Source organism: Eretmochelys imbricata, chromosome 2 (assembly GCF_965152235.1).
Source record: "Eretmochelys imbricata isolate rEreImb1 chromosome 2, rEreImb1.hap1, whole genome shotgun sequence".
NCBI classification, from domain to species: domain Eukaryota; kingdom Metazoa; phylum Chordata; order Testudines; family Cheloniidae; genus Eretmochelys; species Eretmochelys imbricata.
This window is the reverse complement of record NC_135573.1, coordinates 81,449,698-81,476,765: the sequence shown is the minus strand read 5'-3', so window position 1 is coordinate 81,476,765 and position 27,068 is coordinate 81,449,698. Positions and strand designations below refer to the sequence as shown.

The following is a 27,068-nucleotide window of genomic DNA, read 5'->3' as shown; positions in this document are numbered from 1 at the left end:
TTTGCCACTGAGCAAAGTAAAGGGGCATCCCATGAGGCTCTTGGTGAGGAATAGAGCCTTAACAGTTACAGTCCCTCTCTGGTACACAGGGGTTATTTAGAGACTGCGCCTAAAGAACCATGGAGTCTATCTCCCCTGGTGTGACTGGCCCACTCAGCAAGCTGTATAGGAAGAAACAGCCATGTTTCAGCTCCTCCTCTACCTGCTGTGAGGCGATGTAATCCCCAGGTGTTGAACTGTGCTCTCCTGAATGGTGGGATTGCTGAGTTATAGTGGGGAGAGACTCCTTGCACACTTCCCTAGTTCTCTGCATCCCAGTACAATGAACTTCTGTAGTCTGGCCTTGCATTGATAGTTCCAGAAAAAAAATAATCACAGAATGACTTTGCCTAGGCTCCAAAAAGGTTGTTTGGTTGGGTTTTTTTTAAGTGTGTCTGGCTCAGCAGGGAGCCTATAGCTAACCCATGGGAGTCCTTGGGACCTCCTGTGCCATTCGGCCCTGCCCACACACATAGACTTGCATTGCTTTAGGTCTTGGTAATGGGCAAAAGAACAATAGTAGAGGGTAGCAGACTGAGAGAATTACGTGCTCTGAGTAAGCACTGTTCTCCGCAGTCCTTTATTACATGGGAGAAGGACGTGCCTGCACTAAAGTGGTCTCTTCATTTATATGTAAAGAAGAACATGCCCAATATTTTAGACCAGTCCTCTCCAGAAAAAGAAATTAAGTTCTTTCTAGCCCAAGGGCGATGGGTTCCAAACAATAATATTTTACCACTATGTCTTACAAAGCAAGCAGGCAGATACTACCTAAAAGTATAGGTCTTTGGGAAAGGAGAAGACTGAAAAAGTGTTTCTAAGTGACACTTTCAGAACAGTACTTAATTTTAAATGGGATGGGAATAAATGCACTGTAGTAGCAGGGCCCCAGGGATGTACATTCATTTTAGTAAAGTAAAAGTGACAGAGAAGATTGAGACACCATTCCTCATTAAACTTCAGCTAATGTTTAGGAAACATTATAGTTTATACTCTTGTTAGCTGCCCCTGATCTCACCGACAGAAGAATCAGTTCCTCTTAAGTTTCCAGGGCTACATTTCTGAAAGACAGCTGTGCTGATTCTTTAAAGTATGCTGGCTTGCTCCCTTCTGAACGTTAGCAAAGATACCTAACTTTGGTTTTTTCCTTTGATTGCATTAAATAAAAACTGTTCCTTGGGGTTTTGTTTTGTAGTCAGAATGACATAAGTTCCTCTATAGTCTCCATAATCTTTTTAGAAAGAAGACTAGAGTACTTTCATATTATTTCAAATAATTAATTTAGCATCTTGGGAATTTTTTAACATATATTAATTTCAAATGTATTTGTTTAAAATAAAGTTTTTATGTTGGGGAACTAATGCAGTAGGGTCTTAAATACCATAAAAATGATAACACATACCGTTTTCTCCTTTTAATAGAAAGTGTCCCTTTAAGCCTCTTATTCCGAAGTGCACAGAACTTAATCTGGTGCTTCTGCTAGAATGTTATTTTTATATAATTGTTCTGATCGTGCAGTAAAATATCAGGTAACAAAATGAGAATGTAGCATTGTACTAAGTTAAATTCACTTAAACATTTACATTTTTACAATGGGTTAAATACCCAGTACAAAGTCTTGCTTTATTATAGAAACACTTTATCCAGAAAGTGGATACATTTTGCTGTTAATAAAAGTTTATTGTAATTTACGGAGCGCTTACTCCCCTTCCCCCCCCCCCCCCCCCCCAGTTTTGGGGGAGAATAAACTGAATGACAGTTTGCATTGTGGACAGAAGGAAGCAGAACAGGGTAAACTCCTGAAGATTCAACCGTATAGAATATGAAACATCACAAACTAAGGCCCCATTCCTTTAGTCCCAAGTCCAGTGAGATGCTTCACAGTGGGTCTCATCTTTAACACCGCTATGTAGACTTTCCAGTTGTTTTGGCCATAAGGCCCTAACACAGCAAAGAACTGAAGCACATGCTTAACTTGAGTAGTCTCACTGAAACCAATCTAATTAGGCGTGTGCTTGAAGTGCTTTACTGAGCTGAGGCCTATAGTGCCCTTCCTGAATAGAGATGCTTAAGCATGTGCCTAACTTTAAGCACATTTTAAAGTTGCATTGTAATTAATGGGATTTAAGCATGTGTTTTAAAGCTAAGCCCAGGCTCAAGAGCGGAGAACTTAAATATGTGCTGACATGTTTTTAGGCCTATGTAGGGATCAGGTGGGCAAATCCCAGAAGATAAATCCTGCAGTTGCAGGGAAGTAGTCATTTGTGGATCTCCTTACCCTACACTTTATCCTCTTCCTTTTATTTGGTTATGAGACAGATGTGTTATGATTCCCAATTCCAGCATGGTCCACCTTTCTTTGACTCACTCGGGGTTGGTTGGTTTGGTTTCTGTTCTGTATGGGTAAAACATAAACTATAAAGTTTTATAGAATTTTTAGCGATAAAGTATTTTCAGTAGTATAGTGCAGTGTGTAGAAGTTGTCTGATCTGAACTGTCTGTAGTGTATGTTTTATTAATTTTATTATCTTATTTCATTTGTCTTTGGTGGAGGGTAGCAATAGTCAGTGTTTCTGCTCCCATCTTAGGAAACATGTGTTTATTAGTGGCTTTTGTTTTCCAGGGATATGAAATTAGAAGGACGTTGTGTGCCTACTGGAGGAGTGTGTTTAAAAGAGATAATTGGTCTTGAAGGTGTGGAACTAGGGGCTGATGGGAAGGTAAGAATGTTAGCTTATTAGATCTAATTTTATGATGAAAATGTAAAATAACTAAAGCCAAGTTCAAATTACATGTTGCATTGTAATCTACATAATGTAAAAGAATAGGGTACAATGCGGTACATACTGAATTATTATAAAATGAATGAAAAAAAAAAGTGTGCAAGCTGTCAGTGCAAACCAACTAGTTTTTTCCTGAAGAAATCATCCTCTGGTCATAATTAGGGCTACAAATTATTAGTAAATCCAATAGCACTGCTCTGTCCTCAACAGATCACGTCACAGTGTATTGACTGGTGTTAGAAAATCATGTGTTAGGCAATTACAAACAGCATTACAGCTTCCTTTTTTATTTTAGTGAATCTTATACGTAAAATATAGCTGTAACTTTACTTCTGTGCTGTGTGAATACCTCAAAAATCCACAAATATTTGCTTGAATAAAAAAAAAGAATTCTGAAACTTTGGGGAAACAAATTTTTAAGCACAGAGAATATATGACTCAAATGCAAGTATTTGTGCTGAAAACCTAGTTCAATTGGTACGCATCCAAGGAGTAATAGAAACAATACCTTGCTATTTAGTTATGATTTGTATTGTGATAGGGCCTAGATGCCCCAGCCTCATTGTCCTAGGCATTGTACACACACATAGCAAAGAGATGGTCCCTGCCCCAGAGATCTTACAATCCGTGACCTATATGCGCAATCAAAACTAAACACGGCTCACATTTGAATTTGATATACACACAATTAACTGCTTATAAACAAAAAATTATTTTTTGAAATTATTCCATGATAAATTTTGAACAACAAATACATTTGTAGAGCCCTTCAAATCCATGGCTATCTGCTTTATATCCGTGGATATCTGCATCCGTGGACTGTTTTTGTGGATTGAATACGGATGCAAATTTTGTATCCATGCAGGGCTCTATACCTTTGAGAAAATAATACCTGCATCCTGTTAAATACGTAAGTAGATAAAAAAGGAAATTAATCAAATAAACTATTCACTGCATCTTTATTCCACGTTGATAGGCAACAGATTACCTGCAGCATACCAGTGTCTAATATCTCCCACGCTAACCAAGATGTTAGGAGGGAAAAGTAGCTTCAAAAGCATTTAATCCTGAAACAACTGATACTGCTGCTCAAGCAAGTTCACTCTGGTCCCAGCGGTGCTGGAGAACCTGTACACAGGAATGCTATTTCAGGAAAGAAATTGTGGAAATCTGCTACAACTTTCCTAGGAGGGGGGAAAAAAAGCAGGTGAGGCCTTATCCAAAATCTACTGAAGTCAATGTAATCCTTCAGCTGACTTCAACGGACTTTGAATTAGGCCGTTCATTAGGATTTGGTAAATATAACATATCCGCTTTTTTTTTAAAAAGGACATAACATGTATGCAAAAGCTTTTCAGGATGGATGAACTGATCACACTGAAAGGAAAACAAGTGGCTGGTATTAATCTGTGATTAACTCAAAATCCGAAACATAAAAAATTGAATTTGATAGTAAATGCCAGCCACGCTGCATGGTGTCCCCAATTTCAAACCCGATCACATCAATTGGATCCTATTAAGGCTGAGTTGTGTGATTAACTATGTGCCTATTCTGGCTCTTTCTGTCTAGACTGTTTCTTACACACAGTTTCTATTTCCAACCAATGCCTTGGGAACACGGAGAAACACAATTGACTCCACCTCCTCCTTCTCCCAATTTCGCAATGCAAGCCATCGTAGCCTTTCCTTGGCAAGAGCTAACAGCACGCAGGGGAGCATTGACACAGGTAACTTCATAGGAGTTATTTATTTTAATATCCCTTCTCACACTTGCTATAGGAAGTTCTTCACACTGTTGTTTGCTGGGGGGAATTTTTTTGCCTTTTCTTTTTTTTAAAATGAAGCAAAATTCAGTCTCCAAACAAAGTAACGGGTGATGCAGATGGTGGAAAAAACCTTTCTCTAGTTGCCCATACTTTGCTTAGCCAAATTGGTTTAAAGTTCATAGAATCTCAAACAAACAATATTACTGTGGCATGTAGCCCATTACCATCTTCCCACCCACCACTCTCACTTACTGGGACTCTCTCAGTGGCTGTCTTTTTTTTTGATCATCATACATAAGGGCCAACTTTGTCTCTCTCTAAATTACTGTGGAAGAAACAGATGTTGGTATCAAAGTCATAGTTGTAAAAATCTTACTTGTGGCTTTTTGCATTATGGATAATGAAGGCTGCATTTTCAATATCAGAACAAACAAGGCGATGTCACCTTTTTTCTCCCACTCTCCCAAAAGTAGCTATACGTTTAGGGTATCTTTACATTTTACCTGAAGCAACTCAAAAGGTCTGTATTAATAGGAGAAAAATCAAGGCAGATGCTTTATCATACTCACTTGCTGATTAAAAAAATTTGAAACTCTTCCCCATGTCCTTGATCTGGTTTTACCACGTGTACCTCTCATCTAAGTATGGAGGGGTGTGTATACTGTAATGTGAAGATCAACATTTAGATGGCAAACTTATGATTCATGGCTACACTATGTAAACTCACAAAGAGTTGTGAATTCAGAGCTTGGAGAACTACAGATTATATTAATAAACGGTAGGTTCAACATCTTTCTTCAAATTATACTGTCATTGGAGCTTGGGGACTTTACATTCACCACAGCTTTAACATATACATGGGTTTGTCACACACTTCTGTATATTTAAAAGGAATGGCAAGCAAGAGAGTTTATGATTTTCAAAGGCCTAAGAGAAGCAGGCACCAAGCTATTATTCAATTTCAACAGGATTTTGTTGCCGCTATCTCCCTTAGGCTCCTTCAGAAGTCCCAGACAGAGGTAATTTTGTCCATTGACTGAAAGCTTGCTTGCTGCATATGTTAAGTCTAAGACATTTCTTGATGCAGTTAATTGTTCAATCACTTTTTTATATGTTCTTTATAGGCAGTGACCTGGGAGACTATATTGACTATGACCCAAATCTTTTAGATGATCCTCAGTGGCCATGTGGCAAGCACAAGCGGGTTTTAATATTCCCTTCATATATGGTGAGTAACACTTGATAATAGAGTAGTTAGGTACATTTTGATCCTAGTGATTAGGACTTTGAAATCTCCTGCTTAAAATCATCACACACCATTTATACCTCCTAACAGCAGCATTTTGGAATCCCTTGCTCTAAATGACGAGGGACATGTAAAAGTAGGTCCATGTGGGTGTTATAAAAGTAAAAGCTTTTATTACTGCTTAATTTCATGGATATTTTAGATGTAAGTCTTGTTGGTTAATAATGCATTTATTCTATTCCGTCTTTCAGTGGGTTACTTTTATTTCCTCTCCTTGGCACTTATTTCTCATGTAAATGTGATATCTGTTGCTCCTAGTTTCGTATGAAGCTGCACAAACAGCGCTGTGTTTTTTTATTTCTGTCATCGCTAGGGTAGAACTCTGGTTTCCAGCAGGTTCTTTTACATTCTTTGACGGTGTTATGTAGGCTGTTCTCTGTTTTGGCATGGGTTGCTCTTTGTAGTCTCAAAGTAAGAAGGAAAGTCCCATCACTAGCATAAGCCTTATATTTTCCATGATGTCCAAAGCTGTAATAATTCAGGCTCATAATTCTGCCCATCTCAGTATTTTATGTGAGAAGAGAAATGGTTCTGCAGCCTTCTGTTTCTTTTTAATTGCATCAAGTTTACATTATCCTTCCTAGAATTTGGTGCACATCTTTTGATTGGGGGGGGGCAGTCTTGCAACGTGCATTACACAAGAGTGCATGTGCCCATGCACAGGGCATCCAAAGAAGGTGAAACAATAGGAAAAAAATTCAGACTCCCCCCAAAAAAGGCAAGTTTACATTTATAACTATGTATTTGGATAGAGCTGTATGGCTTGAAATCTCAGAAGAATTGGTCCATAACAGAAAGCTATTGGGTCAAGTATTGACGTAGCTCAAAACAGGTCGTCTTGATACTAGTACACGAGCAGCTAAGCATATGCTGTGTAAAGTTTTTTTTTCCCCGACCAGTCTTTATTTGATAAACAGGATACAAGTGTTCTCTTTCCACCCATTACTTCTTCAGACTAACACGTTGCGTGCTCCAGTGAGAAGTGATGTCTGCTCCTCACTGCCAGACATTTTCCAGCTACTGCATAGAATGGTTTGATTTAGTTCTGCTGCTCCCTTTGTGATGACTGATCTGTCCCTCGAAGGGACAAATGTAGAATCTCCTCTGCTTTACTTCCTGCTATTTTCACTCTAGGAGCTTGAGAGGTATTTTGGCTTGCACCTCATGGCTAGTGAAATCTAGTGGGGAAAATACTGGATCTGTTTTGAGATACCCTCTCTGTCAGGGACAGTGAAGCAGGGAGGTGTCAGGGATGGGACAAGGCCATCCCAGTGATCCTGTGCTGCTACAGCAGTCCCTTGGCAACTATTGCAGATGGACATAAGTTAGAGCAGCCTACAGGGGCTTTCCACCAGGCACTGAACTGGCACCTGGTTGTTTGAGATATCAGGGGAGTGCAGAAATTGCATTTAGTCACTTTGGGCCCTACACTGGATCCCGTTCAGCCAGACCTGGGAAACACAACCCTGGTATATATTTTTAATATACACATACTGAGAGCACACAGATATAAAATTAATACTGGAATATGATGTTTTATAAAATGCCAGTAAACAGGATGTTACACTGGAAACGTGTTAATTTTATAGAATTAAATTAACATCACTCCATGTGACATGATTTAGGGGGATGACTTGCCTGAAAGGATTGCAAAATCTGGCCCTTAGTTTTAAACATTGCACACATTTTACTAACTCCTAGGCAGGTCTTTGAATGATAATAAGTTTCTAACGAGAACTACCTGCATTTTGTGCTGCCTTGTCCTCAGATTTATTAAACTAGTAAGTGTTCAAAGTGGCTTTTAATAGAGGGAACACATCCCCACTGTCCTCCATCAGTTCAAGCCTCTATCTCAATAGGAATTTCCTGTATACAGCCATCCAACACATACATGTATATATCCACTGTGCTACAGGCCCAATTTCTGATTGAAATAACAAGTCATTTAAGATGGTTCGTTTGTGTAACCAGACAGTGATGTACAGACTAGGGGATAGTCACTTGACTATTTTTCCCCCTATAGCGTACTGGGGGATTTGCTGCCATGTTTTAGAAATGGATGAAGTGTCTTGAACAGAGGAAAATTGCACCTGTTCATTGTGAAGTAGATTCATTAGAGGGCTGCAATATCTCATTTGTGATAGCTATCCTAGATCTTTGAATGTACTCACTTTTTCTCCCCTGCTCATCTCAGAAAGTTGCTCTAAGCACCCAAGACTTGGTTCATTTCTCATGTCCTTTCCTGTCCTGGTAGCATGCCAAAGTGATATTTACTTACATGTTCTTTTATCTTACTGGTTATTCAATCTCCTCCCTTCCCCCCTCATCTTTATAAAGCTATGTACAACTTCCCTGCAGGCAAGCTGTTCGAAAATGGTAATGAGTGACAAAACCTCTCACCTCCCAAACTGCCTCTTCTGCAAAAAAAAGTGTGCACAGTACAGGCATGGGGCCATACGTTCATCATAGCGTCCAAGTATCTGTCACCTATTGTAGATTAAGATGCTGTTTTGTCTGGAGACTTCCGAAAGAGTGTATATAAATAACAAATGCTTTTCCACTTCTTTGTACAATGAAGCTGGGAAAATGATACCCACTTGATTAGCTCTCTGTATAATTCATAGTATAGTCCGTATAGCCAAACCAAGTGATATGGTAAAAAGATGTGAAAAATAGCTTAAAATCCAATAAATGAAGTTGGATTTGTACAAATGCATGGAACAGGAGACAGACCACTATTGCAGAAATTACAAATGGGAGGGCAATTTGGAGACAGTCTGGTAGTTCACAGTGCTCTGTTAATATAGCTGACTGTGTTGGAAATTTGATTCTGAGGATGCCTCGGTAGCCTTAAGAAAGGGAAAATGCTAGATGAATGGTGTAAAAGCTTTATGGTGCCTATTTTTAAACATAAAGGAGATATTACTCTGTATGCTGATTATCACCCAATTAAGCTGACGTCACATGCTATAAAAGTGTGGGAGAAGATTACTGAAAAGGATCTGTGTGGAATGGTTGAAATTTGGAAATGTGCATATGGATGCATGCGAGGAAGAAGCACAATGGATGCCATATTTGTGCTACAAATCCTCATGGAAATGTTTGGAGTGAAGAAACAGCTCTTGGTCTTTGTGGACCTGGAGAAGGCATACGATCATTTACCAAGAGAACTAGTTTGGTGGCATTTGTGGTGCGCCAGAAAGATATGTTCATCTTACCCAGGATATATATTATGGTGTGACTACCGTGGTCAAAACTAAATATATATATATATATATTTAGATCAGAGAATTTTCAGTAAATGTTGGCCTACATCAGCAATCAGCGTTGAGCCACTTTTTGATTGCGGTTGTCACGGAAGTGAGAATTTATGAAGGGAGAAGCCTTGGAATAGGTTTTCACTGATGACTTAGTGATATGTGTGGAAGATTGACAACTTTGAACTGGCAACATACTTTTGAGCCGGATGGGCTTAGAGCAGCTGTTCTCAAACTTTATTGCACTGCGACCCCTTCAAAAAACAAAAATGACTACACAACCCCAAGCCACACAGGGCCCCACAAAGCTAAGTTGCTTGGTCTTTGGCTTCATCCCCTTGCAGTTGGCTCAGGCTTCGGTAGGGCCGGCATTAGACTTGCTGGGGCTCAAAGCAGAAAGCCCAAGCCCCGCCACCCTGGGCCGAAGCCCGAGTCCCACTGCCCAGGGCTTTGGCTTCAGTCTTGCATAGCAGGGCTTCGGCTTCGGCTTCGGCTTCAGCCCTGTGTGGTGGGACTTGGGGTTCAGCTTTATGCCCTGAGCCCCCGTGAGTCTAATGCTGGCCCTGGCAATCCCATTAAAATGAACTCGCGACCCACTTTGGGGTCCCAACCCACGGCTTGAAAACCACTGGCTTAGAGTGAATGTTGTAAGACTGAGGCTCTGAAAACTGAGGGAGAAGAACTCTGCCTGTGATATTCTTTATGATGAGAGCTTAGAATAGGAAAACAATTTAAATACCTAGGATCAGTGGTTGCTGATGATGGTGTCCTCATGAGTGATGCCTGGCATTGTACTACAGCTGCTTGATGCAAATGGTGGGAGCTGACCCCAGTTTCTGTGACAAAAAGATGCCAATAAAGATAAAAAAAAAAATAGTGTATAAAACTGTAATTTGACCCATCTTAATGTACAGAACAAAGACTTGACCAGTCACAAGGAAGGAAATTATTATGCTCTCCCCAACGGAAATGAAGATGTAGAGTTGGTCAGATGGTTTGACACTCCATGGGAGAAAATGAAATGAGGGGCCTAATACAGGTTGCCCGAGCTGAAGACAAGTTAAGAGAGGCAAGGCTATGTTCGTATGGACATGTCCAGCAGAGCCCCAAGAGTTATGATGTTAGGATGGCTCGTGAAATGATTGTTGACAGAAGACAACCAAATGGGAAGACCAAAAACTTGGTATATGGAATCAATATCAGTGGACCTTGGAGAGACCAATCAGCACAAACGCCTGGCCTACTATCATGAGTTTTGGAAGAAGGCTATAAAACTTGCTGATCCTGAATAGGGAAGTAGAAAGAAAGAAGAAGAGGATGCCTTGATATTAGATAGCAACACAATCTACATAGTACAGCAGTGTGTTTTGCTTTGAAGAGCTATCTATCCTGTTCTGAGGAAATGTGCTGGAACATCAGCATTGATCAGAATCCTAGCCCAGGCAGAGCCTGGATCAGAGGTATGGTGAAACTTCAGACATTTAAGATTGGCTGTGTTTCGAAAAAGTTCTCTGAGAAATGTGTCTAGCCGCCTCCCACCGCATATATTTGAAACTGCAGAAAATTCAACTTCTTCCTTTTGGCATCCTTTCCTTCCTCTTTTCTTTTACCCATTGCTACCGTTCCCCACTGTGTTCCCTACAACCTTCTTCTGATTCATAGATTCATAGATATTAAGGTCAGAAGGAACCATTATGATCATCTAGTCTGACCTCCTGCACAACGCAGGCCACAGAATCTCACCCACCAACTCCTGCAATAAACCTCTCACCTATGCCTGAGCTATTGAAATCCTCAAACCATGGTTTAAAGACTTCAAGGTGCAGAGAATCCTCCAGCAAGTGACCCGTGCCCCATGCTACAGAGGAAGGCAAAAAACCTCCAGGGCCTCTTCCAATCTGCCCTGGAGGAAAATTCCTTCCCGACCCCAAATATGGCGATCAGCTGAACCCTGAGCATATGGGCAAGATTCACCAGCCAGATACCCAGGAAGGAATCTCTGTAGTAACTCAGATCCCACCCCATCTAACATCCCATCACAGGCCATTGGGCCTATTTACCATGAATAGTTAAAGATCAATTAATTGCCAAAATCATGTTATCCCATCATACCATCTCTTCCATAAACTTAGCAAGTTTAATCTGGAAGCCAGATAGGTCTTTTGCCCCACTGCTTCCCTTGGAAGGCTATTCCAAAACTTCACTCCTCTGATGGTTAGAAACGGTCATGTAATTTCAAGTCTAAACTTCCCGATGGCCAGTTTATATCCATTTGTTCTTGTGTCCACATTGGTACTGAGCTTAAATAATTCCTCTCCCTCTCCAGTATTCCGCTGTATGGCCTCTGTTACTATTGTGTGTCAGGATTTTGCCTCTAACACTATTGACTGTCTAAGCCAGTGGTTCTCACACTTATTGAATCACGCCCCCCTTCTGCGTGTCTGTAGCCTTTACGCCTCCACACACAAATACTGCCCAGCCAGAGTGGAGAGCAGCGGCTGCTGGCCAGGGGCCCTGCTCTGAAGGCAGCACCATGTCAGCAGCAGCACCCAAGTAATTCTTTTCACGGCAGACTTACCACCACCCTTACTTGTGTGTTGCTGCTGCTGCCACCCTGGGGCTGACGGCTGGAGCCCCACCGCCGCCTCCCGGTGAGGGATCTGGGCAGGGAGGAAGGAGAGCCTGAGCCCAGGGTGAGGGACTGAGTGGTGGGGAAGGAGAACCGAAGCTGCCTCCGGGTGAGGGATTCGGTAGGGGAGAAAAACCCAGGCAGCAGGGCTCCGGCTGTCCCCTTATCCACTCCCCCCACTTCCTAGGTACGCTCAGCCCTTCTGCACGATCCCCAGCCACCCGGGGCTGACAGTCAGAGCAATTTAAATAAATAAATAATGTGAAAGCGCACAGCTCGCGAGTGCGCCTCCCTTGCCACATCCCCTTGCCACATTCGCTTGCCTCCCTTTGGAGGCACACCCCATTGTTTGAGAACCACTGATCTAAACACATGTCTTTCGTTAGATGGGCCTTAAACTCCTGTACCTTGAAAATTCTCACTGCACCACTGGAGCAGTATCAGATAAGTAGCCTACCAGGAGCGTGTTCTTTGGTAATCAGGACCTTAGTCTATACTTTAAAATTGCATTTTCCATCCCTTTGTTCTTGCAGCAGAACCCAGACAGTAAGGTCCCAATGGTGGACAGTCCAGCTGAATTGCAGGTTGGGGGGGAGATGGGAATGCTATTTAGCATCTCTCTCAGAAGTTCCCATCAGCAGACTCCTATGTAGCCCAGCCATGGTTTATGGCTGGCCTTCTCTGACAGAACTCCTGGGATATGGATGTAGCCGTATTGCTGTCTACTCTCCCCTGGGGCTAAATCCCCTGAGTGCAGAGTCCCTCTAGATCTGAAGCGGTGGCCGAGAAGGAGTTCTGCAATTATAATTCTGAAGGGTAGTTAGTGCCACGATAGATATCTAACCTAACAAATTGAGAGAACTAGTGTCCAGCTTGAAACAACAATTTTCTGGGCTTTTTCTTATTGATTGAGCAAGATTGGCAAGTCTCATTTGATGGTATAAGGTGTTTTTTCTGTTTCCAGTTCTAAAGCTTAGTAGTTACCCAGCTATCCTTGAGTACTTCATTTTGGCAATTAAAAAATGAAAGTTAAATGATTATTGGCAAACTGCTCCTCAACAATTGGAGTCAAAACAGCAGAGGGTATTATTGGTCAATACAGTTCTGTTCTGCAGAGGTGGCCACAGACAAAATAGAACTTTTGAGGAAAATTTGGCCCTGTGCTACCCTCTTAATTTAATGGGGGTACGGAGGTCCACAGAATCTCTGGGTTCAAGCAAGCAGTGCTCCATCTGAACCTGAGCAGACATGATGGGGTCTGGAGTCCCCATGAGCCACACACACACACACGTTGGGAGCAACTAAAATCTACTGTTCTAAGCAAATTATGCGCAGCCCTTAGTCCTAGAAAGTTAGTAGCATGGCCCTCAATTTTGGACAGTGCTGCTATGCTACGTTTCCAGAACAAGTGTCAGGATTTGAGTTAGAAAAAAGATTGCTATCCCTTATTATTAAGGCTACGATTTAGTCATGGGTATTTTTAGTAAGAGTCATGGACAGGTCACAGGCAATAAACAAAAAGTCACGGTCCATGACTTGTACTGTAAATTCCCCGAACTAAATCTTAGGTGCTTGTGGCGGGGTGCGCTCTAGTGGATGCTGCTGCTGCTCTGGGGGGCCGTTCCAGTGGACACTGCTGCTCCTGAGGGAGGCGGGGGAGTGCCCAGGGCCCCCCCTCCGCTCCCGGACCTCTGCTCCAGGGCAGGACCCGGGGCCAGCTGCCTGGGGCTGCCTGAGCAACGGCTGGCCCCAGGGCCACCCCAGCTGCTCAGGTTGCCATGGGGTCAACTGCATCAGTCACTGCAGAAGTCTGGAAAGTCCCAGAATACATGATTTTTGTGACCTCTGTGAAAGACTCACAGCCTTAGTTATTGTAAAGTGACACTTGAGTCTAGTTCAAGTAGCATGATCATAGACCATACCACAATTATCTGCTGTAAACATGTCCGAAAAGATCACTTTGAGGGTGGTGGAGAATTATGGTAAAAACAGCTCAAATGGTATACTGCTAAAACTATCAGAGCTCTGACGTAATGCAGATCAGATGCTTGGTAATGAGTTGCAACAAAGCCTCCAGGTTGGTTTCCTGCTGCACGAAATAACGTTTTCTGTAGCTTTCCTTCTCCTCAACCTTTGATTTTTGCATAATGGTCATTTACTATGACTGTGGACAGAGGCAAATTCAGAATGTACAACTGTCCCAAGCCACTGAAAGGCATGCACCTTTGTGATAGAACAGAAGATCTCCTTTTCAGGATTCTTTAAAATAGCCTAAAACACAGTAGTAATTAACATAATCATTCAACTGTTTAAAGAGGAGAGAGATTAACAATCATGAGAGAGATGAGGAGAGAGATTAACATTCAGCAGGTCATGTTTCCTGACTGAACTCCTCATTTATGCAGGGTCACCAATGTTTCTTTACCCTTGCAGTAAGCCACTGTATGAGTTATGCAGACTGGTTTTTACAGTGATTCCTTTATAGTAGTAATGAAAGGAATCTCTATGACCACATTTAAAATTCTCAAGTCACCTGTGTGAGTGTCACAGTCAGAGCCACATAAGCTATTTGATGTCCATAGGGCAGAATTCCACAGTGAGTACACAAGAGGTTAGCAGGATGCAAGAGGAGGAGCTGCAGAAGTTGGGACAACTTGCTAAAAATATTGTACCCCATTAGCTGTTCTGCTTCAGTCAATCCTAAACCCCTTAATGAGGAGGGTTGGGAAATCCTGACCTCAACCCAAGTATATTATTAATTAGTGCTGAGCTATGTTATTTTCGACTATCAACTCTCATGGTTAAAGCAAAGAAATGGGCATCAGAAATTCTGGGCTCTATCGCCTGTCCTACTCCTGACTTGCTGAGTAACCACGCACAAGTTACTTGTGCTCTCTAGCTAATTTTCCCTGCCTGTAAAATGGGTATAATATCTACCTCAAATGGTTGTGGGTCACAATTCTTTAAGCAGTTTGGGCCTGATCCAAATGTCTGTGGAAGGACTCCCATTGAGATCAGATGAAAGATGTTGGATAATTGTCAAGTATTATATCGTATTTGGGTTTGTTTTCTTTGTATAAAGTATGCCATATAGAAAATAAAAGTGTATCTTTGGGGCATAGCAGATAAGCCTTATAAAAGAAGGTTCTGGTGAGTGGGTGCCCTCCAACCGGTTCTAAAACAAAGGCTAAATACTGTGCAGAGTCCAAAACTCCACTCTCTACTGACTTTATTAACAAAAAGCAATAAGAAAGTTCAGTTCAGACCTTCTCCCCTGACTTGGCTGCCTCTAGGATTTCTCTCCCCTCTTTGTAGTGCTACTCCCACCTCACTTTTATCCAGGCAAGGCAAGGAACTGCCTGCCTCAGAAAATAGGCAGAATTTACTTAACCCTTTCTGAGCAGGATCAGCCTCTGCTGAGGTTAGGTAAAGGTATAACAAAACTAAATGGCCAGAAGCTGAAGGTAGACAAATTCAGATAAGAAATAAGATGCACGTTTTTAAACAGTGCGTGCAGTTAGTTTTTGGATCAACTTACTAGGAGTGTGGTGTATTCTGTTACTTGAAATCTTTAAAAGCAAGATTTTGATGTCTTTCTAAAAGATCTGCTATAGCTCAAACAAGTTATGGGCTTGATGCAAGAATCACTTGGTGATATTCTATGCAGGAGGTCAGACTAGATAATAATAATGGTGTTTTCTCACCTTACAGTAGAATGGGCATGTTACCAGCTAGGCCAGCACATTACACATCTGAAAACTTTATGGAAGGTCAGCATAGCAAATGCCTTACAGTACATATGAGGCAAGTTTGCAAACCTGGCATACAATTCAGGCAGTAACTTTTCGAGCAATGAGCTGTTTAATCTCTGGTGTCCCAGAATTAAACTATGGTATGTACACAAAGAGGGCAGGGATAGACAGAGAAGATTTATTTGATTTGTTTCTTTGGATCCATCTTGCTGGCAACTTGATTAGATGCTAAAGCTGCGGGTTGGCCTAGAACCTCCCTAGTAACTTGTCTCATTTGTTGGGCATGCAGAAAAACTCAAGACTGGCTTAACATGCCAAACGAGCATGCATCCTGGAATGAATGTGTGCATGGTTCTCAAGGTGATCGCAGGTTTCTGTTGTGCTTGCTCTGTCTAGCTGAATGGACGATTGCCTGCCAGGGTAAATAGCTACCATTTCAAATGCAGTAACGCCAGCCCATCTGTAAGGGTTTGCACTAAGAATGCATAATCAGTTGCTTAGCTTCACTACGGTAACTCTTATCTTCCAGAATACTGCCAGTGGCGGGGATTTACGGGAGAATGTGTGGAGGGGGCATTTATGGGTGGAGAGGGGGAGAGGTTTAATTGGAAGACTTCTCAATGCGCTTTTTCTTTTTAGTTCCCTCCCATAGCTATACCTTATTCATCCTTTATGGCTTCTAAACAAAGGCAGGAAAGATTACTACTTACTCCTCTCCTTTCTCCTTTAGCCCTGGTCTACACTGGAGGGGTGGGGGGGAATCGATCTAAGTTACACAATTTCAACTTGAATAACGTAACTGAAGTCGACGTATTTAGATCGACTTACCATGATGTCTCCACTGTGGTGAGTCAACTGCTGTCAGTCCCCCATCGACTCTGCCTGTACCTCTCGCAGCGCTAGAATACAGGAGTTGATGGGAGAGCACTCAGGGATTGATTTATCGTGTCTAGACTAGACGCGATAAATCTATCCCTGCTGGATCGATCACTACCCGCCAGATTGGCGGGCAGCGAAGACATACCCTTAGAAAGTGTAATGAGAACAGAAGGGCATACGTGGCTTTTTCTAGGATTGTCATGTTGCCTTCTATATGAATAGCTGATTAGAAATAAAAGGATAATTACATTTTCCCCCATACCACTCGTTAGTTATCTGAAAATAACCCAAATTTATACTCCTCTTCAGGTGGCGTAGGCTTCCATAAGGATATAATATTGCTAGGCTTAATCTTTTAAATAATCCTCATGGGCTGTGAGAACCAAAACAGGTTTACCAATTGTGCCTGCCAGTGGTGCATCTTTGCCCCCCCTAGCATTGTCTGGGGAGGAAGCCAAAGATTAATCCATTTTATAACAAAACAGGAATCAGAAAAGATATGTTATCATTGGCTTGATTGGGAGGCAGACAGGACACACTATGTGGAATAAAAATTTTATTAAAATAATGTTTAAAAAAAGTGAACAATACAGAGTTTAAGCGTGGAAGTTTCTGGTTATCTGGGAATAACGTACAGATTATCAAGGAGTGCAGACTTCGGTTTAAAATTGGATGGCATAAGGAATACATAATCTGCAATATCCCCGATTTTGGGTAAAAAGGTTAATGGGTCAAAGTCCAGGCATTGAGATAGGAGGGTATGTTGTTCATATAATGGCTATGTTCAGGTGTGGAGTATAATGAGTGGATACGATGATGAGGATGGATTGACCCTCATTTGGTGAGATTTAGCGTTCAGTGAGTTTATGGTTCCAGTTCATATGGTCCAAAGGAAAAAGTCTCTTGCTCCCTTTCTCGTAGTCGATGCACGATGTTGTTCCGGCTCACGCCTCCTGGTACTGTTGGTGGCTGGTGATGTGTTTGGTGTAGATGTCCCCGGACCATCAGATGGTGTCTGAGACCATGAGGCGCCGCCTGAGCCATCTACATAAGTGATATACCCACATGCCGTGGTGGGGTGATCAGGCAGGAGGCCAAGTACCTGTAGCACTCAAAATACAGTTTTCTCACAACAGATGCATGCCCTGGATTGTATGTTTTGTATTTTTATACATTTCTGTATTACACTTTGAGAGCAAAGAAGAAGTCTGGCAGATCAGGACCAGCCATTCATTGCCCCGTAATTCAGTGAGTTAGAGTTTCTCTCAATCATGTCCATTATTCAAGTGAAAACAGTTTAATTAAAAAAAAAAAATCAGGAAATCTCTGCACTTTTCCCACATGAATGTTTGAGCATTACTGATTTGGCCAACAAAGTAGTGACAGAGGAATTTGGGAAGATCTTAAAGACAGGGGGGCAAGAGAGGCAGTTTTCTAGATAACAGATTACACTCTGGCATCCCCCTCAATAGTCAAGAGTTCTTTTAGAATCATAGACTCATAGACTTTAAGGTCAGAAGGGACCATTATGATTGTCTAGTCTGACCTCCTGCACAACGCAGGCCACAGAATCTCACCCACCCACTCCTGTAACAAACCCCTAACCTATGTCTGAGTTATTGAAGTCCTCAAATCGTGGTTTAAAGACTTCAAGGTGCAGAGAATCCTCCAGCAAGTGACCAGTGCCCCATGCTGCAGAAGAAGGTGAAAAAAACCCAGGGCCTCTGCCAATCTGCTCTGGAGGAAAATTCCTTCCCGACCCCAAATATGGCGATCAGCTAAACCCTGAGCATGTGAGCAAAACTCACCAGCCAGACACCCAGGAAAGAATTCTCTGTAACTAACTTTACTCTGTAAAGTAACTCAGATCCCATCCCATCTAACATCCCATCAAAGGCCATTGGGCATATTTACTGCTAAATAGCCAAAGATCAATTAATTGCCAAAATTAGGCTATTCCATCATACCATCCCCTCCATAAACTTATCAAACTTAGTCTTGAAGCCAGATATGTCTTTTGCCCCCACTGCTCCTCTTGGAAGGCTGTTCCAGAACTTCACTTTTCTGTCACATAGGGAGAATCTCTCACTGCTTGGTTACAGCAGAACTCCTTTAATAACAAAAAGGATAGGAGATCTCACCAAAAAGAAGCTGTCACAACGATATTCTTAAAATTATTCAGATTGTCTAAACATTGCTTTTATCTGCTTACTAACACTCTAAGCTAAGTTCTACAACCTTGTATTACATTGAATTCCCTGCCATTTAGGCTTATGTGTATATTTAAAGAAAGATGGGATGTAATTGTCTATTTTATTAGAAACGTATAACAGAGGGACTTCAAAAGGACACTTCTGGTGCAAATTCTGAAGAGGCAAAATAGTTAAACTTGAAAGAAAATCAGCAGTGTGCTTCAGAACTGAATAGAGCCATGCACACAAAACTCAAGTTCATTAAATCAATTACTGTAATGATGTAGGTCTTTGCTTTGTCCTAACAAGAATACTTATTAACTGGGCTCCATCCACCCACATATTTGGAACTCATTTTCCACATGTCATTTGAAAAATGATCTTAACATGTATTTTTACTTTTGTGGTTGTTTGCTCTGAGCAGTTGTCATTCTGGATTTCAGTTCACTTGTTCTGACAGAGCAACCACAAATTCTGTTTTGCTAATTCAGATTATTTCCCCAAAGTCACCATTTGATTTTTTGGAGTGATCTGTTAGAGATTACGATAACTAATCCATTTCTACTGATCTGTTGTAGACTACCGTAATTGACTATGTGAAGCCATCAGATCTCAAAAAGGACATGAATGAGACCTTCAAGGAGAAGTTCCCTCACATCAAGTTAACCCTCAGTAAAATAAGAAGGTACTGTGCAGAATGACATGCAATTTAAGCTTGCCACAGCATGCAACTATAGTCACATTTTAGTGGAATTGTTGCCACTGACCATTAAGGAAATCACAATAACAACTGATTTTCAGAAACAATGACCTTCAAAGGCACAGAATAAATCAGACGCTTGCTTTGACTCGTGAGCGGAGTAAATAAGACAGGGAAGTCTAGAGTCTGTTTCTGGATATAGAATTCTTGCCAATTAAGTAAAAAAAAAAAAAAAAAAACCTAAAGGGATGGTGGATGTGAGCTGGACAGCCACTATATTCTGTGGGCCAGGATGATGACAGAAAATCTCAGAGCTCATGGTACTAAAAGCTTAGTCAGACTTTAAGGAAGGGGGATATTAGATTTTGTCTGTACCCAAATAATGCAGCGACACGGTAGGATTGGGTTAGGAAACATTGAGATAATAGACTGTGATAGAGATGACCCAGCACTTACCATTTTAGAGATAGGGTTTCCCTTCTACTCAGCGTTGCAGGGAAGATGTAATAAGGAATTGGTGCTTATACCACTATTTCCAACACAGCAGGCTAGAATTATGATTTCACTGTCGGATGCAGCTGAAGGAGCTGCTCATTTAAGAGGGAAACACTTTCATTTGAACCTTCAAATTATTATTATTTGCTAGTCCCCAGAGCGTACTTGATGCTTTGCAGAAGTAACGAGGGAAGGATACCGGAATAGTTTGAAGAGCTTACCAATTAAATGTGACAGGATACAAAATGTGTCAGACAGAAAAGGGGAAAGAGGAGAGAAAAGGGCAACGATTACAGTAATTTGATCGCAGCTATTCAGTAAGGCATGTGTATCTTAATGGTTCTGCTACATCATTTTTAGTGATTTAGTAACTTGCTGAAATGCCAGAGTGAATATTTATTGGGGGATTTGATTTATATTAGATAATAGCACATAAAAACAGAAAGATACCAGCCATGTAAATTGCACTCCCCCACCCACCCAACTCCTGTTCGCTTGCGCATGAAAGTCCCTCACAGGAAAGTTGTTTTAAAAGAAAGCGTCTCTTGCTTTAATCTGTGCATTCTGGGTCAGCTCACACAGCATGTCTGTCTCTGTGTTCTCTTTCCTCAGCCTCAAGCGAGAGATGCGCAAACTGGCTCAAGAAGAGTGTGGTTTTGAGGAGCCCACTGTGGCCATGGCCTTTGTCTACTTTGAGAAACTTGCTCTCAAAGGGAAACTAAACAAGCAGAACAGAAAGCTTTGTGCTGGAGCGTGTGTCCTACTAGCAGCCAAAATTGGCAGTGACCTCAGAAAACATGAAGTTAAACATCTTATAGATGTAAGTATCCTTAGGCTGCTAGTGTTTTCCACAGCAGAAGTTCCCAAACTCTGGTTCTCAGAGCTGGATAACAACATGGTCTTGGCAGTCCTCATGGCTTCCAGTTGCTAAACCAGATTCAGATTTAGACAACACCTAAATACGTCCTTAATATATGTTGTGTGTGCGCACATGTGCAATTCTGATAGATGCGCCAGGGAAGTTACTTCATCACAAGAGGAAGGGGGTGGTCAGTGCAGTCACCAACTGGCTGGGAAGGTTAATCAATGCGACTAAATGGCTGCGAGGTCTCCACGAGACACTAAGACAACATGGTGTGCCTGATAAAGAAATTTGAGACTCCCCCAATTCTATAACTCTGGTTTCATTCAGCAAATTCAATTTTCAGGTGATAGAATGCTATTTCCATCACAGCACTTGATGCGTGAATCACCTTCTCCAGAGTTAAGTGTTCTGTCTTCTGATCCTTCCATAACTAGGTTTTAATTAAATAAGAGAGGGAAGAAAATGTTCTAAGGCTCTGATCCAGGAACTACTTAAATGCTGAGCTTGTATAACTACAGAAGAGCTGAACTAGAGGTCGAGGGCCAGATCCTTGGCTTCAGCCAAACACATGGTGCTTGACCCAAGGGAATTCAGGAGCGGGGAGGGCAGAAGTGGCTTAAACCACCTTTTATGTCAGCTTGATTGAGAACATTGAGCTGGTTTGGCAGTCCTCTTAAGTTAGAATAGCCTCAGGGCAGCTGAAAAAAAAGACTGCAGCAGCAGCTGAAGATCTGGTCCTGGGACAGCTTCCCCTCTGACGCTCTGACTGAGTGGATACTGAGCTTCCCTTTAGGCTTGGTTGTTCACTCTATCAAAGTCAACAAAAGTCTACCACAAAGTCAACAAAAAGTGAAATGGGCAGGTCAGAAGTGGAAAAAAAATCAAACCCCAAAACAGCTGACTGCATTCCACTAGTATATAAATCCAAGAGAAACAGCAGAACAGACAAGTTATAGCAGAAAGTCACCTATGAAACCAGTATCTTCTCCCCTTGGGGGTAGTGCAGTTTCCATTCTTCATGGTTTGATTATTGTTGCACGTGTCACCTTGTGCCTCTGAGGTATTAAAAGGCTCAAACAGATTTAGTATTAATATGGGAATAATTTTTTTTAAAATTCCTTTTTCTCCCCACAATAGTGTAGTACAACATACCGTCTCAAATCACAACAAAAACCCCACAGTCGTCAGCCGAGGACCCCTCTTGTGAATAGATGTAATTAATAAAATTATCTGGCAGATGTGATTATTCTGTTAGGAAAGTCACCAACATTTGTGTCAAGCTTTTGAGAGGGAGTACGTGAGAGCAGTTGTGCCTTACCTCCCTCAGAGCCTGATTTGATAGTTGTTCATGGCTCAATAGTCACTGCAAGAAAACCAGATTTAGTTTTTCTGCTAAAAGAAAGAAATGGAATGAATGAAAATGCCACTTGTGCACCATTTATGGCTTATTAAAAAAAAAACACCTGTTCAGGTGAGTTTCTTAAAGTGAACGAACTGCCCTCTAGTAAGAAATTAGTATGATTTCTAGTAGCTGGTTGCCTACGGACTTATTTATTAAGCCTCAAATTGGACTTTTTTTTTTTTAAACTTATCTGTGTTACAGAAACTGGAAGAGAGGTTCCGACTGAACAGGCGAGAGCTGATAGCCTTCGAATTTCCAGTGTTAGTGGCCTTGGAATTTGCTCTCCATCTGCCTGAACACGAAGTGATGCCACATTATAGACGTTTGATCCAGAATTCCTAGCACAGGCTACCCTTCCAGGAAGGGGTCTTAAGACTGTTTCTATTCAGCATTATCAAGCTGTAGTTACTACTGGAAATGCAAAAATAGGACTCAATACCAAACTTCTCTCTCTCTCTTCAAATACACAATTTTTCCAGCAGCAAATGGGGAACACTGCATTGAATTTCCTAAGACTCTCAGACTAAATGAATTCATGTAGTGTTTACTACTCAGAGCAGGTGAGGAATGAGATGCATATTAATGAAGAACTAATAACTGATGCCAGAACTGGGGGGGAAACAAACTCTTACCACGGGGACCAAAGGAGTAAAATTAGTTACCCATATCAGTCATGCAAGAACAAAAATTAAACAACAGCCTCCATTCCCATCTGTCTTACAATCACCTGTACACTTTGCAAGCTAGTCAAGTGCATTCTTATAGTGCTCTGCTACAGACTTGCTCCGACTTACAAAATGACTTATTAACGTTGTGGAAAAGCTTTTAAAAAGATATCTTCACTGTGTCAAAAAGAGTGTGCCAATTTATTTTTGTACCTGCTATTGGAAGTGCACTTTTTCCTGTGGGGTGCCTGTGTGTGTGACATTGATTTGGTTTTGGTCCACGTGGGCTGGTTTGGCTTTTTGAGAGGATATCATTTACTGATGCTGAAGACCAAGGGGACTTTCCGTGTTTACTTCTTGAAAACATAACTACTGGAAAAGTAGTAAATGGGATCATTTTTGGTCACTTGTTTTTTATCCCTGATTTTTCAACATCTTTTACCTTTCTGAAGATTACACTACAACTGCAAGAGATGAATCAGCAGCTGACCATATGTTTCAGTCTTGCATATGGTAAAGAGGAAAGCATTTAGTTTGTGATTTACATGTAATAGTTTTTAAATGTCTTGTGTTAAGCCACATGCATATTTTTAACCTTCGCACTTTTCCCACTGTGGAGATGGTTAGACTTGCACTTTGTAGTGTTGTATTTCTGTGCTCTATGTTAGAGTGCATAAGCAGCACATTTATTGTGCTACATCTTAAACAGTATTTTATAAAATCAAGAGTAGGGCTGAGCAGTATAATTGGTGTCTTAAGGCTTTGATAGGGGAGACGCCTCATGTTGGTAAATTTTAGTTTTTAAATATAGTTGACTGCAAAATTTAATCAATGGCCATTTAAATTGTTACATACGGTCCAGTACCTTTATAGACATTGCAGTACTGGAGTTTTAACAGTTTGTTTTCTGCAATTTACATGGTTCTGGCTGGACAACCAGAAAAGCTGGACAGAATCACTCTAGCTCTCCAGTATTATATATGCTATGCTCACATGCTGAAGGACATGTATTAAAGAATTAAATTATTTTTATATATCTATCTATAACTGATGCCCAACCTACTCCAACTGCTGATCCACTTGATCCCCATCATGCCTGAAACAAACTCCAATAAAATCAAATACTTAACCTCTGTGGTGTACAAAAATTAATCTGAAAACAAATCTCAGCTAGGAAACTCCAACTGCAGCTTTATCTCTATATGTTGGCGAGGGTTTGTTCATGGTATGGAAATGACAAAGAAGTGGGACAAACAAAGATATAAACACACTAATCTTTGCTTTCGCTTATTTTAAGCTATTTGATGTTTTCCTCAGCTATACCAGGAATCACCTCAGTCAAAGGTCCTAACAGAAATGTGAACCAGTCTTTTTTGTAGCCCTATCCCTTTAATCCTAGCGTGGCAACAAGAACAGATGCCTGAAAAGATTGCTCTGTAGAACATGGAAAGGTCGTAGAAAAAGAGTTAGGATGAATAGGAATTTTGTTGCTCCTTCTCCATTTTAAAAGAGTTACTTACAAGTATCTCAAAACTGCAATAAAACGTCCTCTCTGTAGACTGTATATAAAAACAAAAGTAATTAGATTCCAACCTGATTTGGAAAGAGGGGGAGGAGAGAGAATGAAATGGTGCCTCTAAGATGTGCTCCAGCATTGCTGAAATCCCAGCATTGCTCATTCACTGGAAAGACATGACACTAGGTTCCCCCATCAGACATGCTACTGTTCCTTGATTCGGCCAGCCTGCTCCATTCTTCTAAGGAGGCAAAGAACTGAAGAACGCAAAAGGCCTGTGCAGAATTTGTTTTGTAATGATTACATTTCAATACGCTGCCTGCTTAGTCATGTAGTAGGCCAGTGTCAGATGCACAGGTTCACAAACCAAAACAAGGGTGGCATGTCTAAAATTAATCCTTTCAGCCTTGCCCGGGTCCCTTTAATTTAAATCATGTATGTAAATTCCAGCTTTTTTCACTAAAGAGCTTTGTTGTTAATAATGGGACTGTCTAAAAATACAAGGAAGTCTTACCTGTGTATAAAAACTTCATTTGCCTTGAGTTTGGTTTTCATATTGCTTTATAGTTTGGCTGGGAGAAAGGGTATTGTAACTGCAAAATACTGACTGAAGGATGACAGCAGTCACTAGAGATGTTACTGAATCATGTTTTCATGTCTATTGTCTTTGCTAATGCTACCTAGCCCAGCTCTACAGTTTACATAGGTTTCTGGGTGAAATCTGATTGCTGGAGACTTTCTGCTTTTATTTGGAATAATGTTCAGCTACAGTTTGGATGTTGAATAAATATTTAAAAGATAAAAATGTTGCACTGTTCACTTAGGAACATATAAAGCCATATTGATACTAAACATCAAAGCACAAAGCTTGGGTCAGTATAATTATGGTTAAGCCAAAGGATTGTATTTCCCCTTTCTCTCCCCAGGCCTGTGAAGACACAAGCTGAAGTGATAAAGGAAATCTGTACCAAACAAAAAATTATGATTGTTTGCCTTTGTCTTGTACAGAAATGACAGCCAATTCACAAAATTTTAGTTTTGATTTAAAGTGGGTCAGGAAATAATTTATTCCATATCATTCATAATATTTTGGAATTATGTAACATACACTTTACCATACAGAGGTTTAAATAAATAAAAAAGCAGGTATGTTCCCCCAGTAACAGCAAGTAAAACTATTCAGTGCTATCACTTGTGTGTTGAAGAGGGGTTTTTATTGCAGTTGTCATTGTCTTCCTCTGGGACATAGAAAGCTACTTGCTTCTGCTGCCATTTCTGACTATATTTATGATTTGTACAAATTGTGAATTTTCTGTTCTTCTGTAACTTGCAAGAAGGAGGAAAGAAAAGCAGTCGCAACTATCAAAACCTTCAACCCCAAACCCATTGTCAACATAGGAACATGAACTTACGTAAGCCCTAATGTTGAGCTTCTTCTAAACAGGTGGACTTTTTTTACACTGTTGACTTCAGAGGGGCTCCAGGCTGGCACAGTGATCTGCTTGCATGGAACGTGTAGCGGGACTGTGGCCTTAATGGCGTTTAGGCCATCCTTAGCTCTTACACTAAAGTGAAAAGGTAAGGAGTTTGCATGAAGAAAATCCAGTGTACAAAAATCTAGAAGTATGCACACCATAAACCTTTGAAAAAGGAATTTATTACTGTAATAACCGCCTGAAAGGGAGGTTAATGTATTTGTGAATAATGGAGATCATTAGTAAATGCCTGGATGGCAGAGCTGTGCTGCTGAAGAGCAAATACTGGGTTTTCAATAACAGGTGTTAGCAAAACAAGACGAAAGGGAAATAGTACGCTATGACAAATTGCCAAGTGTCAGTAGAGCAGAGAAGAAAAACTCCCAGGGGGTAGCAGTGAGAGAGAATCCTTCTGAAAGCAACAATCTGTCAATATTTCTGAAGCAGGAGTTATTGAAAATGAGTTTGAGATGGTTTAAATGGCTTTGAAGCTGCAAATGGAATGGTTCTAGTTCAACCAGAAGGTTAAAAAGGCTCAGACAACTCTCTCTTCGGCTGCCATCTTCTCTCTGATCTAGGCGTAGGGTTCCCAGCTCACACGGACATACTTGTACTAGCTCTCAGCTGATCTAGCACACCAAGAGTAGCAGTAGTGTAGTCGCAGTAGCATGGGGGCGGCAGCATGTGCTAGCTGCCCCGAGTACAAACCCCATGGCGAGGGGCGAGGGGCTGATAGCAGGTGCTGCCACCAGTGTTACCGTAAGCCACTATTTTTAGCATGCTCATTCAGATGAGAGCTAGCACAAGTGTCTGTGCAAGCAGGGAATCACACCCTTAGCTCGTAGTGTAGAGTCTACACATAGCCTTATTTCACCTGCGTGACCCATAGTACGTCCTGTATTCCTACCCCCAGAGTCCCTAAACCCTTAAACTCTTGTGGCAAAATGGATAATGTGAAGTGAAAAATGTACCAGGCCTGATCCAAAGACTACCATTGAGTTCAATGGGCTTTGGATTTGGCCCTCTATAGACACAAGGCTGCCAGGTGTCATGCATTTCCATAGCTCAGCTGAATTTGCACACATTCAGCTGGACTGTAGGAATGGGCTCTAACTGCATCTCATGGCCATTTGAGGCTGCTGTGGATCCTGCCTGGTTGAGCCTGCCTGACCCACACCTGGTGTGCTTGGCACAAAGGGGCAGGGCCCCAGGATGTTTCTGGGGAAAGCCCAGGCCTTGTGCTGGGTCAGGGTCAGGTACAGCCCCACCACTGAGTCAGTGTCCCAGGGATGGGGGGGGGGCTGCAGGATGATCTCCCACCTTTATGCAGCCTGTGCTCCTCACTGC

The 27,068-nt window shown here is 41.4% G+C and overlaps 1 protein-coding gene across 1 annotated transcript in view; it reads left to right on the top strand.

Annotated features, from left to right (window-relative positions):
- Window positions 1-26,868, top strand: part of CABLES1 (Cdk5 and Abl enzyme substrate 1) — a 113,374-nt gene extending 86,506 nt beyond the window's left edge. The window contains exons 5-10 of the mRNA XM_077810371.1: window positions 2,663-2,759; window positions 4,393-4,549; window positions 5,713-5,816; window positions 19,182-19,288; window positions 20,411-20,618; window positions 22,267-26,868. Coding sequence (XP_077666497.1) covers window positions 2,663-2,759; window positions 4,393-4,549; window positions 5,713-5,816; window positions 19,182-19,288; window positions 20,411-20,618; window positions 22,267-22,407 — 814 coding nt within the window. The 3' untranslated portion in view covers window positions 22,408-26,868. The remainder of the gene's footprint in view (window positions 1-2,662; window positions 2,760-4,392; window positions 4,550-5,712; window positions 5,817-19,181; window positions 19,289-20,410; window positions 20,619-22,266) is intronic.
- Window positions 26,869-27,068: the final 200 nt, after the last annotated feature.